This window comes from Vipera berus (assembly GCF_964194415.1).
Source record: "Vipera berus genome assembly, chromosome: 17".
Taxonomy (NCBI): Eukaryota; Metazoa; Chordata; class Lepidosauria; order Squamata; family Viperidae; genus Vipera; species Vipera berus.
In genome coordinates this window covers 401,035-417,441 of record NC_138220.1, presented here as the reverse complement: position 1 = coordinate 417,441, position 16,407 = coordinate 401,035, and the positions used below count along the sequence as shown (strand labels likewise).

The following is a 16,407-nucleotide window of genomic DNA, read 5'->3' as shown; positions in this document are numbered from 1 at the left end:
ATCCATTAGTGACCTCTTGCTGAAACGATTACTGGCAAGGATTTCCTTATTCATCCTGTTTGCACCACTGTCTATTTTGGGAAGGCATTTTTTAAAATACATTTTTAAATCGGTCCTTGGTGGCTGTTTCTGGACATTTTGGGCCAGAGATGCACTTTGGGAAAAAAACAACAGAGTTTTGGAGAAGACGTTCTTAAAAGTCGCCATCTGGAGGCCTCCTTCGAAGTAAGAAGGTCATTGCAATATTTAAGGTCCCTTTGGCACACCGGGTCTCAAAAATGAGTCTCTGCTCTTTGCAAGGCAGCTTAATCAAACTCCTGCAGAATCCTCACTGCAGGAGAAGGCAGAGAGGGAGATGGACTATGGAGTCCTTGGTGCTCTCTGAACCTGGCTTTCTTGGAGGCGTTTTATTACCAAATTAAGTAATGTCATCAGTGTTGGAAGGGAATGGGGTTTGCAGAGAGGAGGAGGAGGAGGAAAATTTGCCACTTATTAGGAAAGTATTAATTTATTTTAAAAAAATGGATCCATCTCCTTTTAAACACCTTGAGGAGAAAAATGGCTATTCTATCTCCCGGTCTGGAAGGTAAGCAATCTCCCCACCTTGCATCTGTGGAAAAACAAGCCATCAAACTTTTAAGCAAGCTTTTCATTTTTTCCCCCCAAAAAATAATTTCAGGAAATGAAAACACAGCCGTTTATTAGGTTCCGACCATCTCCACCGACACTGGAGATCGATCACATCCATTTTAACTGGAAGAGAGGCCTGCCACCGGTTTTCCCCCACCGCCCCGGACACGGAAGAGACAGTCCACTCCTTTCTGCAGGTAACAATTTGTTTTAAATTAATGGGGGCCCCGGGGGCCCTGCACCCTTCCTTCCCAAGTCATCACCTGCCTTAATCCGATGTTTGCCGTGAAAATATCTGCCTGTCGGAAGGAAAACCTGGGATCCAAGCTGCAAACGTGAGGTTTTATGCTTGTAATTAGAGAAAGGTTTGAATGCAGCTCGATAGCTCGGCACAAAAACAGAGGCAGAAAACACACACATACGCACAGCGAGGTCTGTGTGACAAATGAGCCTGGCAATCCCATTGCAGCAGCACGAGGCGTTATATATTATGAGAAGTAAGATGAAGGAAGCCATTATTTGAAATAGCCAAGAGGACGGGATGGTATATAACCTAGGGGGGGGTGTGAAAAAATAAAAACAGAGTAAAATTTACGACCTCAGCCATCTGGACTGGCCAAATGTGATTTTTATACTGGAGTCGTTCTCCAAATTGGCTTCGGCAGGTTGTTTTGCAGGAAAATGAGGGCGAATGGTGGGTATAACTTGGCATCAGGTGCCATGCTCTCCACCTCCCTCCATATCCACCAAATGGGGGAAAATCAAGTCTTTGAAATTTCCCAAAGTGATTAAAAGCTTGCAAAAGGCTCTCTCTCTAATCCCGGGTTATTACAAAAAGTTCTCAATTTACAACGGTTCCTTTAGCGATGGTCAAAAGTTACAGCAGCGTTCACATGACCCCGGGACACTGTCATAAATAGGAGTCGGTTGCCAAGTGCCTGAATTCTGATTACGTGACCACGGGGATGCTGGGACTGTTGTAAGGCTGAAAAAACGGTCCTAAGTAATTTAACAAAGTCCCTTAACAAATGCCTCACTTAGCGAAAGGAATTTTGGGTCCCATTTTGGTTGTGACTCAAGGACAATCTGTAAACCCTGAATCTATCATCCCTTCACTCCAGCTCAGGAAAATCTGTATGTGGTGTTGTGTTCAGCTTGATGCTTGTAGAAATTTAATAAACTCCAGCATCAAATATTCATCGCTTTTACACAGGGTTAAGTCATTTTCATTTGCCAAAACCAGCCCGGCCTCTTCATTTTTCATGAGGCAACTGTAAAACAGGCGCCTTGCCCACCGCCAGACCAGGCGCTGTTTGCACAACGTGTGCATCCAACTCCCCAAAGAAATTGCCGGTAAATAATGCAAAGGCTTTGTTTGCTCTTTTCTGCATCCCCTAAATTGGCACTCTGCAAAAGGAGGGGACACTTGCCAAGGCACGAAGGAGAGCCTTAAAAATTAGCATCTCCCTTCACAGCAGGGTCCAAAAATTTGGGTTTTATCGCACCAGACTCCTCCTGGAGACCTCACCTCCCGCATCTCTTTTTAATTGTCCAATGGCCAAAGAGGGAATGTCGCTTCTAATGACTCCCAAGAGAGGGTGGCCGAAATGCTATATTGGTCTGAAAGAGGGCGAGAGGGCTCCCCCACAATGAGCGCTAGGACATCTTCCCCAAATTAGAAGAGGGGAGCTTGGAATTAGGGAAATCAAGGAGCTCTGGTTATTTTGAGAGAGGGAGGGAGAACAGGGAGGAAGAGGGGAAGGGAAGGAAGGCTTCTGTGTGCCTGTTCTGACATTCTTCGCTCCTCATTGTGGTTTTCTTTAGCCAAGACGTAATGCTGGCTTGTCTAGATGGGCAGAGACCAAGGAGGGATGAAGGCTAGGTTAAACTAGGAAAAAGGATGGGGGGGGGAAGAGAGGCCAGCCCTTTCATTTCTGGGTGATGGTTGCCACCTGCTGGTCCAAAGATATCTGACCATCTTCGAGCTTCCCATCATGGTTCTTGGCAAGCCGTAATTTCAAAACACTCAGATTCAAAGTTTTCTGCTTTCGGCGACTTCTCTTCCAGGCCCGGAAGAGCCTGGGACTGCCATATATAAGCGTGCCCAAAAGAAAGATGGCAACAGTGGTCAAGGTGGCTACCAGGTTGCGGCCTTTAATGAACAGAAGGAGGTAAGAAAAAGACAAGCAACAATATTCGTCATCATTTTTTTATTAATTTTAAAAAATCTTTTATTTTCAGTCTTTTAAAAAAACATAGAATGGAGTAGAAACAATCATTTAAATAACAAAAGTGGCTCCCTGGCCAGGCAAAATTTCTAGACAGATAATTAATTCCCTGCAATTTTGTTCACGGTGACGGTCATAAAACAGGTGACCTCATGATTCCACCTGACTTTACCACCTCTTTTACAGCAGTCGTTAAGCAAAGGGCTGGCACAGCCTTTAAGCAGATCCCTTGTTGGCTATGGGCTGTGTTTTTTCATCGTCCTGTTTGGAAAGTTTGGCGCCGGTTTTTTGCTTCGTTTTCGATATTTGAATCTGGGGGCTTGAGGTACGGCTGCAAAGAAGCCTGTTCTTCCAGCCGCTCTTTCGTTTACGGTAGATTTTTGTTCGGTCGCAGCCGAGGTTGTGGACCGTTTTCTTGTGGCATACAATGTGCACCAGTTTCAAATTATCCGTGGTGAACAAGAGCCGGTAAAAATATTCCCAGTCAATTTCCTTCCCGTCGCAGCCTTTCACGGCCTCGGCTAAGGTGGGAAGGATCGCCCGTTTCTTCTCAATTCTGAAACAGAAAAGAAGGTTAAGTAATTTCACTCCCTTGATGTTAATCCAGGGGTATTTATAACATCTTGAGGACTAGCACCGAATCAGTGCTGTGTGAGGCCAGGAAAATTCAGAATAATTCACTCGGCCTCCTGTTCTCTATCCCTCAACTAATTGCCTCTCTAAGGTAGACTGCACTGGCACATGGAGTCCCTTCCCAGCCAAAGCAAAGCTATTCAACTTCCCTTCTGGAGTTGGTCTAGCCTTTTTTAAAAAAACAAAACAACCCACAACTTTGCTACACGCTTATTTTCATGTGTTAAATCAATGGTTCTCAACCATTGAGGTCCACGGGCCTCTGAGGGGCTGCGATGTCATCACAGGGGGTCCACGAAGGCTTTAAGAAACATTATGATTTAAATCTTGAGTCAAGTCTTGGGGTTCCGTGGCCACACAAAAAAAGGGGGGGGGGCAATTGTGTTCCAGGACTCACATGTGGTCGAGGTTCCAGGTGCTGAAGAGGATTCGGCTTTCTTTGTTCCCGTAAGGGTTGATGGAATGCCTCCAGGAGCAGTCTTCGGTGTCAAAGGGGCCCTGCAGCCAAGGGGCACACAAAGCTGAATATAGGCAGTCCTCAACTTACAACCGTTTGAATGAACTGTTGTGAGCCGAAAACTGCCTGTAGGTGTTATTTTGGCACCGTCGCTCTATGTGAGAGAGCTTGCCCCCCCCTGTAAAGCCAATCACGTGCCGGTGGGCACCAGCCTGACTCTCCCTCTCCCCACATTTTATGCGATGCGATTCAAGGTTCAACTTCAGTCAATGCCGCTCGAAAAGGAAAGCAGAAACACCAAATGCCTTTGCTTCATCCATCGGCTTCGATTTTCTTGCAACCTACTTGGCAAGAGAACCAGCCTTCCGGCGTGCAGAGACGGAACTTGGCCACTTCCTTCCGGTCAAAATAAAAGCCATTATATTTTTCCAACTTCAGTTTTCCCAGCATGGCTTCAGCGATGCCGCTGAATTTCATCTGGAGGGCGGGAGGGACAGCAGAAATGTAAGCCACAACCTTTGGCGGGAGAAACACAAGCAAAAATAATCAACTTTTTTTACCGTTAAGTGCAAGTCGGTTTACTCATCAAATAAAGGGTTAATTAATCATTTGCTGCAATGCCTAATCGCCATAAGCAATGGTTTGATAGTATGGTAGGTATTGTGGAGGCAGACTTTGCGTCCAAGAATCTAAGATCAAAAGAAAGACTGGATAGGGAGTTTTGCAAGCCACGTTACCTCTTTCATGTATCCACGGATTCTGCTCTCACAACTATGGCGCATGTAACTGGACTTGGTCTTAAACCGAGATTCAACCCCTAGGAATGGTGGGAAACGAATTCCATCAGTCCTGTGCTTTCCCCAGAAAGGCTCTTGGAGCCTCAGTAGGAAACATTGCAAAGCTGAGTGGGATTGTCAAGTTTCTAGTCCTTAAGGCTGTTTCCCAAAACTCTTGACATCCTGAGCATTTTTTCACCCGTAGACCAGGCAGAGAAAACGTCAGCTCAGAACTGACCTTCAAACCACGTCTCGTCTTCCTTCCTACTTTCTGCAGAAATATTCTCGTTGAGGTTCTGAATCAGGTCAGCCAGCAACCTGCACCTCTTAGGAGCCTCCTCGCCCGACAGGAGTCCCTGAGCTGCGCGGACGACGCCGGAGGAGCAGCTGGAAAAAGTGCTCAGAAAGCGCTCGATCTCGCCGACATCTGCAGGGAGGAAAGGAGCGGGAAAAAGCAACAATTATTCCTTCAGGCAGACGGTAATGACAATCTGTGTGTGTATACATACGTACATGTATATATTATACACACAGAGACATATATACATTATACATACACACGCACGTGTATACGTATATATGAAAGAATCTTTCAGGTTTGCACATTTCCTTGTATGTCAAGCTGCTAGTCCTCAGGGTGGCATTCGCAGAGACGGCCAAGGTACTAGTCCTCATCGAGGCAAATTGTTTTTTTTTCTTCTAAATTTCTAGCAGCGCTAGAAAACAACCCTACTTGGGACTGGGGTGGAAGAGGGGGCAGGGACCCGGTTGTGGGGTGTGTCCCCCACTTACATCCGCTCCATTCCTCCCCGGGGCGCAGCAAGATCAGCTCGGCGTCCTCGGGCAGAGCGCGGAAAGTCCCCTCGCTGACTTCGACGCCGTCCTCGTAGCGGCCGAGCCGGCAGCCCGCGACCGAGGGCGGCTGTGGGGAAGCGGGGAAGCCCGTCAAGGGAAGCGGTGATCGGGCAGAGACCCGGCGGCGGCCAACCCCCCCCCTCCTCCTCTTCCTCCGCCCGCCCGCCTACCTCCAGCAGGCAGGCCTTGCGCAGCAGCTCCGGGAGGCTCCTGGCCGCCAGCCCGTATTTGCGCCCAGCCGGCCCCGTCCGCACCCGGAAAGCCTTGGCCGCCATGGCGCCGGAAACAGCGCCCGGAGCTTCCTGCGCTCCGATTGGCCGGGCTGTCGCCGGAAGTGCGTCAGAAGCACCCGGTGCTCGCTCGCCTTTCTCCTCCCGCCTGCGCAGTCGCGTCGCGGCGGTTGCTAGGGGAACGGAGGCCCTGGCGATGGAGCCGGAGTAAAGTAGGCGGCCGGGGGGGCTTGTCTTGGGCTCCCCTCCAGCCGTGGGGGGGTCGGGGGGGCTCCCTTGGGGCGGGGCCTCTCCCGGGTGCGGTGGCCGGTGGGACTGCCCGCCACCAGATCCCCATCTGAGAAAGCGGCCAGGCGGCTGTCTTGTCGCTATTACGGCTGCTCTTACCTGGGACGGGGGGGGCATCGCCGGGCCCGAGCGGAGCCAGTCAAGGCGAGCTGTGTCTCCCCCCACTCCCCAGGCCTTTTCATGGTGGTGAAGGACGCGCGAGCAGAAGAGGCGCCCCCGCCTGCCGCGACGCACGGATCGGCTCCAGGTGGGCGACGAGGAAGCCGGGCTGGGGGGGGGGGGGAGAGACGCATGCGTGTCAGTCTAATACATGCAAAACTCATCTGCATGCAAAAGATGTCGTTCTGATAACACGCAAAACCCACGTGAATCCAAACACGCCATTCCAATACATGCAAAACACACGTGAATCCAAACATGCCATTCCAATACATGCAAAGTATGCGCATGCAAACGTGCCATTCCAAAACATGCAAAGCGTTTGTGCATGCCAACAGTGCGAGCAAAATTTGTTGAATTTCTGTAGCTACCCAGTCATTTATTGAGACGGAGGGCTACAGAAATCCAACCAATATTTTACCCCCGTTTTACGTCCCTGCAGTCCCTGTTCAGGGTAGAACATGAAGTTAAAATGCTGTATTCTTTGCTGATGAGAGATCTGTTCTTTTGCAAAAACCTGGCTGTTCTTTCTTCCCAGTTAGCACAAGAAGGCAGGATGCCACACAAGATTGGGTTCATTGTTATAAGTTCATCCGGACATGAGGATGGCTTCAGTGCCAAGGAACTGATGGTTCACGCGCCAACGGTCAACGGATGGAGGTCATCAAGGTCAGGCCCCAAGACATTCTAATTCCTTCCTTCCTTCCTTCCTTCCTTCCTTCCTTCCTTCCTTCCTTCCTTCCTTCCTTCCTTCCTTCCTTCCCTCCCTCCCTCCCTCCCTCCCTCCCTCCCTCCCCTGGTCACTGAGTGTAATATAATATTCCCTGCATTTCAATCCTGGCATGGGAAATCAAAGACCTCCCTTTTTCTTTATTTTCAGGCTCTGCCAGTATCCCCAAGAAATAGTCCTTCAAATGGTGGAACGGTGCCGAATTCGAAAGCTGCAACTCCTGGCTCACCAGTATATGATCTCCAGCAAAATCGAGTTCTACATCAGCGAAAACCTGCCCGATTATTTTGCGCCCTATAAATCGGAACGATTCCAGAGGCTGGGGTGAGCTTTTACCTCTCTTGAGATGTGTCGGTATTCCTGCCTGAGTCCCTCAGGGGTCACCCAGCAGAAGCTGCCCAGCTCCGTCACTGATTCCAGATCAAACTAACTATGAAAGCAAGGTGCAATTCCAAATAAGCAGCTGCAGATATCTAAGAGACATGTTTGGCAGGCTGACCCTCTGCTTGGTCTCCTTTCCTCTGGAATTTGAGAGAGAATTTGTGGATAGCTTAGGATTTCAAGCTGATAATTTTAAGTTTAGGGTGTCTGTGAAAAAGACAGAGGTTCGTCAAACACGCCCACACAAACCTTCTGTATTGGCAGCTGACATTCGTTCCAGGCATCTTTTTCTTACAAGAGAAAAACACGGGGCCCTTGAAGGCACGTGATAATCCAGCAGAGCCAAAGGATTCACAATACTTGTAAAAGATCATCTGCATTAAACCTCCCCTCCTCCCCCCTCTACAGTTATGTCTCCCTTTCCGATAACGAAAAGACCAGCTATCGGGCCCGGGAGTTGAAATCCGTCTACGTGGATGCAGTCGGACAATATTTAAAGTTGACTTTCCACAAAAACTACGCCAATCGGTACAATCTGTACAGCCAGGTAAAACAAATTCAACCCCCAGATGGTGAATGGGAGCAGCTTAGAATAACTTCCCTAGCTGTGCTCGATGACACGAAAAAAGCCTTCCCTTACCTTCTTGATCCCGAGGAAAAAATTTTCTCAAAAAAAAAAGGCTGTAAATTTAACCTGTGACCCTTTTGGTCAACTGGGGTGTGTGTTTTTTTTCCAGAAGACCCTCCCAACTGGGTCTCTCTTGCTTTTCCAGGTTGCCCTTGTGGCAATAAATATCATTGGGGAAGCTGCAGATTTTAGCCCTGAGAACAGCCAGGTGAGTCTGGGAAATTTGGAGGGAGGGAAAGCAAAATGCAGAGAGGGTCTTTCCTCTTCACTCCCCATGAAGAAGACCTCCGAGGTCCCTTCCAGCTCTATTTTTGTTGTTGCTCATGTATATTTAAGTGTTGCTGTCATTCACCCACGTTGTGCCCATTCCAGCCAAAAATTCTGTTTGTCGTCGTTTTGTTTCCAAGTCTTCCAGGGAGAAGCTGATCGACCATTATTTAGGGAGCAATTCAGACGACTCGGCCTTGGACGGGAGCTACCCTGGGTGAGGACGGCCTAACTGGGAAGCCTCTCTGTGGCCATTTTGCTTCCCTCCCTCCCGATGGCCGTCCAGCCACCACCTGCTCACGGCACCATCCCAAACTGCCTTTCTCCCCTTCATTCCAGGAAGGCCGACGCCATTTCTCCGCTGGACGATCTGGCCTTTGACATGTACCAGGATCCAGAAGTGGCCCAGATCATTCGCAAGCTGGACGAGAAGAAGCACGAAGCGGTGCGCCAGGAACACTACGACCACGCTAAGAAGCTCAAGCAAGCCATCGCAGATCTGCAGAAGGTAGCAGTGGCTGAGGGAGGGTGGGGAGGGGTCCCACAAGGAAAGGTGGAAAGGGACTCGGCTGCCTTGAGGTCCTTCCGTTCTCTTGGACATGCAAAATTTGTGAAGGATTGTTCCCTTGTGGGCGTGAACCAACCCTGTTGAATATCAAAAGTTCTGCTTGTTGGACTGGGGTAACTGGGTTCCTTAAACCAAGATTAGTCTAGTTTTACCTGTCTTTGGATGAATGGCTGTGGCAGCGATACCCAATCCGCTCATTTAATTATTAATTTTCTCCGTTGGACATCCAGGCGCTCATTTGCTCTGTGGTTTAGAGGTTTTCTCCGCTGTGACCAATTGCCCCACTCCGGGCTTGTGTTTCAGGTCGGGGAGCGTCTGGGGCGCTATGAGGTGGAGAAGCGGTGTGCCGTCAAGAGGGAGGACTACGACTTGGCCAAGCAGAAGAAGCAGCAGATGGAAGACTATCGTGTCAAGGTCTACCAGCAGTTGGAGCTTCATAACCTCTTGGACCCAGATCTCGCTGTAAGTGGAATATCCCCAGGAAGGTATCCCTAAGCGCCTCTGGAAGCTGGCCATTGGGAACACCCACTTAAAAAAAACCTAACCCCCACTAAAAACTGTTCTTCTCTCCCTGGGATTTGTAGGATATTGTAGGCCCATAGTCATTTTAGATCAGAGTTTCTCAACTTTGTCAACGTGAAGATGTGTGGACTTCAACTCCCCAACTCTAATGCATTCCTTTTGATCTGTATCTCCATTGTGGCTTGCTTGCTCTCTTCTAATCCCCTTCTCTGCGATCTTTCCGCTCTGGAGACTGGGAGGGGGGAAAAACCCGAGTGTGGCTGGCTGGGGAATTGTGGGAGAGAAATAAACCATCAGAGACTTTGCGTCCAGCTTGTCTCTTCCTTGGGCTGTCTGAAAAAAAGGGACGAACGAACAAATGAACGACTTTCTCACGTACACTCAGATCCGGCGGCTGCCTGACCTGCCACTCGAGCCTGTGGCTCAACCCACCACGACCCTCCAGCAGAAGAAGCCCCTGCCGTCCCCCTGGAGGGAGAAAGCCGAGCCAGAGAGCCCCGCCTCCTTGCCCCCCGAGAAGCCCCCCGAAGTCCCCTCGCCTGAGCCGGCCCCCTCTCAGGCCTTCTCTCCCCCGCTGCCACGGGCGGCTCCCAACGCTGCAGAGGCCTTCCCGAAGATCAGCGTAAGTCCTGCTTCTCCCGCCCCCTTCCCTTAGCCACGCCCCTTCGGACCACAGAGGTTGGGGGGTGGGGAGGAGGAGGCGGGGCTTTCCTTGAGGGGGGGGGGAAATATTCCTGAATATTTCCTTCCTTCCCCTTCTTTCTTCTCTCTCTTCCCTACCTTCCTCCTTCTCTCTCCTTTCTTCCTTTCCTCTCTTCTCTTTCCTTCTCTCTCTTTCTCTCCTTTCCCTCTTTTTCTCCTTCCTTCCTTCCTCTTACCCTTCCTTCCCTCTTTATGCTTCCTCTTTTCTTCTTTCAGTCTTTTTAATCCCTCTTTCCTTCCCTCCTCTTTCCTTTTCTCCTTTTTATCCTTCCTTCTTTATCTCCTTTCTTCTTCCTCCTCAAATGCCAAATTCCCCGGGGGGGGGGACCTTTTCCCACATGTTTCTCCTGACCTTCACATCTCCAGCCCTAGACACAACCCCCCCGCCCCCCCCGGCCCCTTCTTGCTGTGTGTAAACACGGCCCCTTCCCACGTTGGTCGCCGGGCTTGCCCGACTCCTTGAGGGTGCCATGGGGAGGGGTTGGGAGCCGCAGCCCGGAGGGTCCCAAACCGAGGAGGGGCGCTCTGCGGCCGCCAGCTTTGACTGCTGGGCTCTTCTCTCCCAGGCCGAGTTCTTACCTTACGATGAGCGGCCCCTGCCGGCCACCCGCCGGCAGCAGGAGGAAGGCTTTCCCATGCCAGAGCCGGAGATGACCGAGGAGGAAGCCGGAGAGACGGCCAGGAGCGGGGCGGTGGGAGATCCGGAGCCTCTGAGCGAGAAGGCCCTGCGGGAGGCCAGCGCCTCCATCGACGTCTTCGGGGAAACGCTGGTAAGGAGGGAGGCGGCGGTTCTGCTGCCGAGGGCCCGGGAGGGCTGTCCGGAGCTCTTGGACCCAGGGCATCGGCAGGGGCCGGACAGGGAGCCACGCCTACCAGCGGGGAGATCCCCAATACAGGTAGTCCTCAACTTACGACCACAGTGGAGTCCCACGTTTCTCTTGCTGTGCAAGACGTTTGCTAGTTTTGCTCCGTCTTACGACCTTTCTCGCCACTGTCATTAAGGGAATCCCTGCAGATGTTTAAGTGACTAGCACGGCTGTGAAGGGAATGTGGCTTCCCCCTTGACTTTGTCGGTCGGAAATGTCGAAAAAGGGGATCGCGTGACCCCCTCCCTCCTTTATGTGACTGTCATAAATATGAACTGGTTGCCATGGGTCTGAATTTTGATCGCCTGACACCACCACCACCCCCGGGGACGCTGCAAGTTTTGTAAGTGTGAAATGCGGCCCTAACTCGCTTTTTCCCGGGCCATTGTAACTCTGAGCCGTCACTAAACAAATGGTCGTAAGTGGAGGACTCCCTGTAGAAGCGAGGGAAGGAGCCGTCCTCGGCCAGTGGAAGGGCAGCTATAGACTTTGGCGGAGGTGTCGGTCTCCCGCCAGGCCGCTCTCCTTCCTTCCCGCCTTGCTTTGCCCAGGTGGCCGGCGCCTATTCCAAAACCTGGTCGTATCGCGAGGACTCCTTGCTGGCCATCTACAAGAAAATGAGCGAGGCTCCCACCAGCACCCCCAAGGAGGAGCTCAAGAACATGCTCCGGGGAGCCGTCTTCCTCGTCGTGCGGGCCATCAAAGATATCGTCTCTTCGGTGAGGGAAGGGCGAAAACTGGGAGGCCGAGAGGGTTAGGGTCACCTGGCTAGGGGCTGTTTGTCCCACCCACCCACCCACCCCCGGTTCCCCAAATCTCTGCCCCACCCCCTGGTCTCCTGCCTCCCGCTTCCAGCTGACGCTCAGAAGAAAAGCAGTCAGTTGAGGTTCCTTAAAAACCGAAAACGGCTCACCTGGATGGTTCTGTGTTGCTGCTCTCTTCTCCTCCTCTCTCCAAACGCGGCAGGTTTTCCACGCCTCCTTGAAGCTCCTGAAAATGAGCATCACGCAGTACATCCCCAAGCACAAACTGGGCAGGCAGGAGACCATTTTCTGCCTGGAACGGACCTTCCCCAACCTCCTCTCCCGCACGGGGGACTCCTCGGCCCGCCTTCGGATGGCTGCTGCCAACTTCATCCAGGTAAGTCCACCTGCCGGGAAACTCTGCTGGAGGGCGACTCTGCAGCCGATTAGCTGGCGTTCCATCCGTAATGTGGACAGAGACTGGTCTTTTACTGAAATTTCGATGTGGTTTAAGAATTCACATTTTTTTACTGTCCTTGTCTAGTTTTTTTCTCTGTTAACATTTTTTTCCTTTGGGATTTTGTATTTGGATCTCCTGAATAAAATGAAAAAGTGAAATTAATTCCAATGCAATTTCATACATTTAATTCATATATTTATGGTTTCATTTTAATGTTGTAAGCCGCTTAGAGTCGGCTTGTATGTAATAAACGAAGAAATGAGACCTTTGAGGGTTACCTGCACATCCTAAATAAACCTCCTTATGAGATCAAATCTCTCGTAGTTCAGGAAAACCTGGCTGCCTCCCACCAATCAGTCACCTACCCTGGCTCTTTGCAGGAGATGGCCCTTTGCCATGAGGTGAAGCCTCTGCAGATCATCCCTACCCACCTGGTGCAGCCCCTGAGGCCCAACTGCCCCACACACCTCGCCATGAGCCAGGTGGAGCTGGTGGAACGTTTGTTGAAACACCTGGGCACCGAGAACTCCGGCTTCACGGTCGATAACGTCATGCGAGTAAGAACTCTGGGGTCCTGTAACCTCCTACAGTCTCTTCTCAGATTTGAGCCAGATACAGGATTTTTCCCTGTAAAATGTAACACAGGCTTTCTGTCTTCGTTCTTTGCATCCCACCTCAACCAAGTCTCTCTCTTTTGGGAGACTTACGACCGGTGTTCCTCCACCTTGGCAGCTTGAAGATGTGTGGGCTTCGACTCCCAGAATTCCCCAGCCACCCAGCCAGCATGCTCATTTTTTTTCCTCCCATCCACCGGAGTGGGAAGATCGCAGAGAGAGGGACTACAAGAGAGTAACCGAGCCACAACGAGGATACACATCAAAAGAAATGCGTTAAAATTGGGAGTTGAAGTTGAATATCTTCAAGTTGCCAGGGTTGAGGAACTTTGGTTGCCACGTCACTACGGCATATCTTGAGGTCCTGGGTGCGTGTCTTCCTCCCTCCTCCCCCCCCCCCCCGGCCACCTTTTTCTTGTCGCTCCAGATCCTAAATATGATTGTGCTAGATGCTCGCCTTTGAGCCTGATTGGGAAGCTTTCCGGTCTCAGTTTGCCACAGGAGCTCTGGAGCACCGTGTCTTCGAGGTGCGGGAAACGGCCATCCGGATCATCTTGGACATGTATCGGCAGCACCGAGACAACATCCTGGATTATCTGCCCACCGATGATGCCAACACCCGGAAGAATGTGCTGTACAAGACCCTGTTTGACGGCTTCGCTAAAATTGACGGCCGGCTCAGCGAAGCCGAGCTCAAAGTAAGGGGGGAGCCTCCGTAAGGATTCTGACCTTCATCCCAAGGAGGTTTTGTGCCCATGTGGCTGTTTTGTGGGTCTGCGTGGTCCATTCTGAAAAGCCCCGGGTTGGTGGCTTTCTTGCAGGCGTTTCATGACCCAGCTAGGTGGCCTCATCAGGGCTAGAAGGAAGGGGGGGGGTTGCCGGGAGGAGGGCAGGATCCTCTTTCTCTAGGAGCCTCCCGTGCCGTGCCTGACGCTGGCTCAGGGGCTCCCCGGTTGTCTGAACAGGCCCAGAAGAAGTCGGCGACTGAGGAAGCAGAGAAGGAGAAGAAAGAAGAGCTCAATGCCTTGCAAGGTCAAGTGGCAGCCCTGAAGGAGATGCAGACGGACGCCCAAGCCGACAAGGTATCCAGGGATACCCAAGACAAAGCCCATCATCCCCAGCCAGCATGGGTCTCCCCAGATGTTGCACTCCAGCACATCTGTGGGCTGTCAGCCTGAGGAGGGCAGTTCCTGCTTCCCGCCGTTGCTCAGAGGAGTCCTAAATTGCCAACTGCCTCGCTGGTTTCATGGGTACCCGACGAAACCCCCTTTTCTGCCCTGTTATTTAAGTTGGCTGTCTGCAAAGATCCGGCCTTTCTGTTGCTTTTGACTTTCTTAATTTCTCTTTAGGAAAAAGATTTGCAGAAATCAAAGACTCAAGGTATGGCTTCTTCTTTTTTTAAGGCTTTTGTCCAAAGGACGTTTGTCCTGACTAAATCTGACTCGACTCCAACATAATTCTAATAAAAATAGGGGGACCCTCCTCCCCCCCCTCTCTCTCTCCTTCCTCCTCAAAGCAGAAACATCCAAAAAGGCTGCCCAGCCCGTCCCGGCGGATCCTCTGGATGACCACTCGTCGGTTGCCAACTACCTGGACAAGTAAGTGGCTGGTGGGGCCAGCCCAGCCCTGGGGACGGGATGGCCGGCAGGCAGGCAGGAAGGCCGCCCGTCTCCCTGCCTTTGAGGAGGGCGATTGCTTGGGGGAACGGAAGGATCTTCCCTCCCTCCGGATCCTGACTCCAAAAGGGCCTCAGGGGCTCCTGGGCCTTGATGGGTTGCTCTCCCTCCTCGTCAGCCTCTGCATCTTTTGTGGGGAGAGAGATGAATCCTTCACCGAGGAAGGGCTGGACCTCCATTACTGGAAGCACTGCCCCATGCTGACCAGGTGTGACTTCTGCAAGCAGGTGAGCCCCCCCTGCCCCCCTCCCGGTGCTGTGGGGGGCCCATCGCTGGAGGTGTCCAGGGGAGATTCGGCTGCCCTTTCTCTAGTCCAGCCCCCACTCCTCCAGCAGCGGACCATCCCAGACAAATGGCTGCCCGGCCTCTTCCAAAGAACCTCCAGGGCCGCCGGAGTACCAGCCGCAACTCCCGGAGGGGAAGCCCTTCCGCTCATTCGTTCTTCTGCCGTATTCATTTTGCAAAACAAAAATACTACCAAACCTATTTGCAAAGCGCTCTAGGCCAGTTGCTCACAGAGTCCTGGCTTCTTTGGGGGAGCCGAGGGGTCCTCTTGCCAGCCGAGAGAGAGAGAGAGAGAGAGAGAGAGAGAGAGAGAGAGATTGATCTCGCCATCCTCTCAGGCCAAGGGGCTCTTCTCTCCCCCCCCCGGGGCAGGTGGTGGAGATCGCCAGCCTGACCGAGCACCTGCTGACCGAGTGTGAGAAGAAGGAGAACTTTGCCAAGTGTTCCCGCTGCTGCGAGGCCCTGCCGAAGGAGGAGCTGGCCCGGCACGCCAAGGGGAGAGCCTGCAACCGTCAGTCCTTTTTCCCCCTTCCGTTCTCGTTTGCCCCCTATGGGACCCTTGGGGCCCCTGGGACCCTCCCCCAGCGGCTGACGTCTCCCCTCTCTCCTCTCCAGCGGCCAAGTCCGAGAAAGTGGCCAACCGCTGCCCGTTATGCCACGACAACTTTACCCCGGGCGAGGAGGTGAGAGCCGCGGGCGGGCGTGGAGGGAGGGGTGGCTCCTCAGGATAACGGTGGTGGCGGGAGGACCGGGGAAGGGTCCTGGCACACTGGATCCGCCCTTCTTCCACTCTGGGTTTCCAGCCGGTCCCCCGCTGATCCTGATCCTCCTCCTCTCTTCATCGCGGCTGCCGACCCTCTGAACCGTTTCCTCCCCCCTCTCCCCCCCCAGGCCTGGAAGGTGCACCTGATGGGCCGAGACGGCTGCCGTATGAACCCGAGGCGCACGCATTCCCTGAACAAGAGCTTGCCCACGCAGACCGTCACCGGTAAAAAAACCCTCGGGTTTCTCCCCTCACAAACCGGGATGCCCTCATTTCTCCCCAGAAATCCCCCCCACCCATCGCCGGCAGCAGACTTTGAATGGTGGAGATGGCAGCCCCCCCTCCCCTCCCCATTTCTCCATCTCTTCAAACAGCTTTTTCTTTTCTTTTTTCCCCAGGCCGGGCTGGCGGAACCGTCCTGAACCGGTCAGGGCCCCTGGGAGTGAAGCTGCGGTCGCCCACGGTGGGGAGCAAAATCCCCACCCCTCGAGGAGCATTGAATAAAAACACTGGCAGAACGTATGCAAAGCGATGACGCGGATCTCTCCTTTCCCTTCCCGGCCTGCCTGGGGGCCGCCTGCTCTTTCTTCCGCCGCAGTAGGGCTTGCGGGGGGGGAGCAGTCTGAAAGGGGCTACCCTCTGCCAATCGCACGCCCCCCCCGTCTTATTTAGAACTGCTGCACTCCAGTATCTATATAGGATCACGGGGTTGGGAGGGACCTTAGAGGACTTCTAGACCAACCCCTGCTGAAGCAGGAGACCTTAAACCAACCCAGTCAGATGGTTGTCTAGTCCATTTGTGAAGACACACACACACACGCCCCCAGGGCTGGAGCATCCACAGTGTCTGGGGGCTGGTTCTTCCGTAGGTCTCACAACCAAGAAATTTCTCCCGAGTTCTAGGTTGCGTCTCTCTTTGATAGTCTTCCATCTGATTCAAACGTAG

General features: G+C 52.4%; 2 protein-coding genes across 7 annotated transcripts; one reads left to right on the top strand and one right to left on the bottom strand.

The window, feature by feature from the left end:
• Positions 1 to 2,823: 2,823 nt before the first annotated feature.
• DFFB (DNA fragmentation factor subunit beta) lies at positions 2,824 to 5,903 on the bottom strand. 2 transcript variants are annotated; one of them, XM_081341108.1, is made up of 7 exons: positions 5,750 to 5,903; positions 5,517 to 5,646; positions 4,963 to 5,151; positions 4,686 to 4,765; positions 4,294 to 4,464; positions 3,889 to 3,989; positions 2,824 to 3,414 (listed from the first exon to the last, which is right to left on the bottom strand). In XM_081341108.1, exons 1-7 carry the CDS (start codon positions 5,852 to 5,854, stop codon positions 3,075 to 3,077), a joined length of 1,116 nt encoding a protein of 371 aa, XP_081197234.1. In that variant the 5' UTR covers positions 5,855 to 5,903; the 3' UTR covers positions 2,824 to 3,074. The 2 variants fall into 2 exon arrangements, with proteins under 2 accessions (XP_081197234.1, XP_081197235.1); XM_081341109.1 differs by having other exon boundaries at positions 4,294 to 4,425.
• Positions 5,904 to 5,958: 55 nt separating this feature from the next.
• CEP104 (centrosomal protein 104) lies at positions 5,959 to 16,033 on the top strand. Of its 5 annotated transcripts, none has more exons than XM_081341107.1 (23): positions 5,959 to 6,021; positions 6,270 to 6,344; positions 6,795 to 6,925; positions 7,137 to 7,310; positions 7,776 to 7,914; positions 8,141 to 8,203; positions 8,403 to 8,479; positions 8,602 to 8,770; positions 9,134 to 9,292; positions 9,738 to 9,974; positions 10,621 to 10,824; positions 11,472 to 11,639; positions 11,887 to 12,060; positions 12,504 to 12,680; positions 13,229 to 13,435; positions 13,703 to 13,819; positions 14,087 to 14,117; positions 14,254 to 14,335; positions 14,532 to 14,640; positions 15,071 to 15,209; positions 15,314 to 15,381; positions 15,590 to 15,686; positions 15,860 to 16,033. In XM_081341107.1, exons 3-23 carry the CDS (start codon positions 6,813 to 6,815, stop codon positions 15,994 to 15,996), a joined length of 2,841 nt encoding a protein of 946 aa, XP_081197233.1. In that variant the 5' UTR covers positions 5,959 to 6,021; positions 6,270 to 6,344; positions 6,795 to 6,812; the 3' UTR covers positions 15,997 to 16,033. The 5 variants fall into 5 exon arrangements, 3 of the variants coding, with proteins under 3 accessions (XP_081197233.1, XP_081197231.1, XP_081197232.1); XM_081341105.1 differs by having other exon boundaries at positions 6,003 to 6,021; positions 6,799 to 6,925; XM_081341106.1 differs by having other exon boundaries at positions 6,005 to 6,021; positions 6,799 to 6,925; positions 14,257 to 14,335.
• Positions 16,034 to 16,407: the final 374 nt, after the last annotated feature.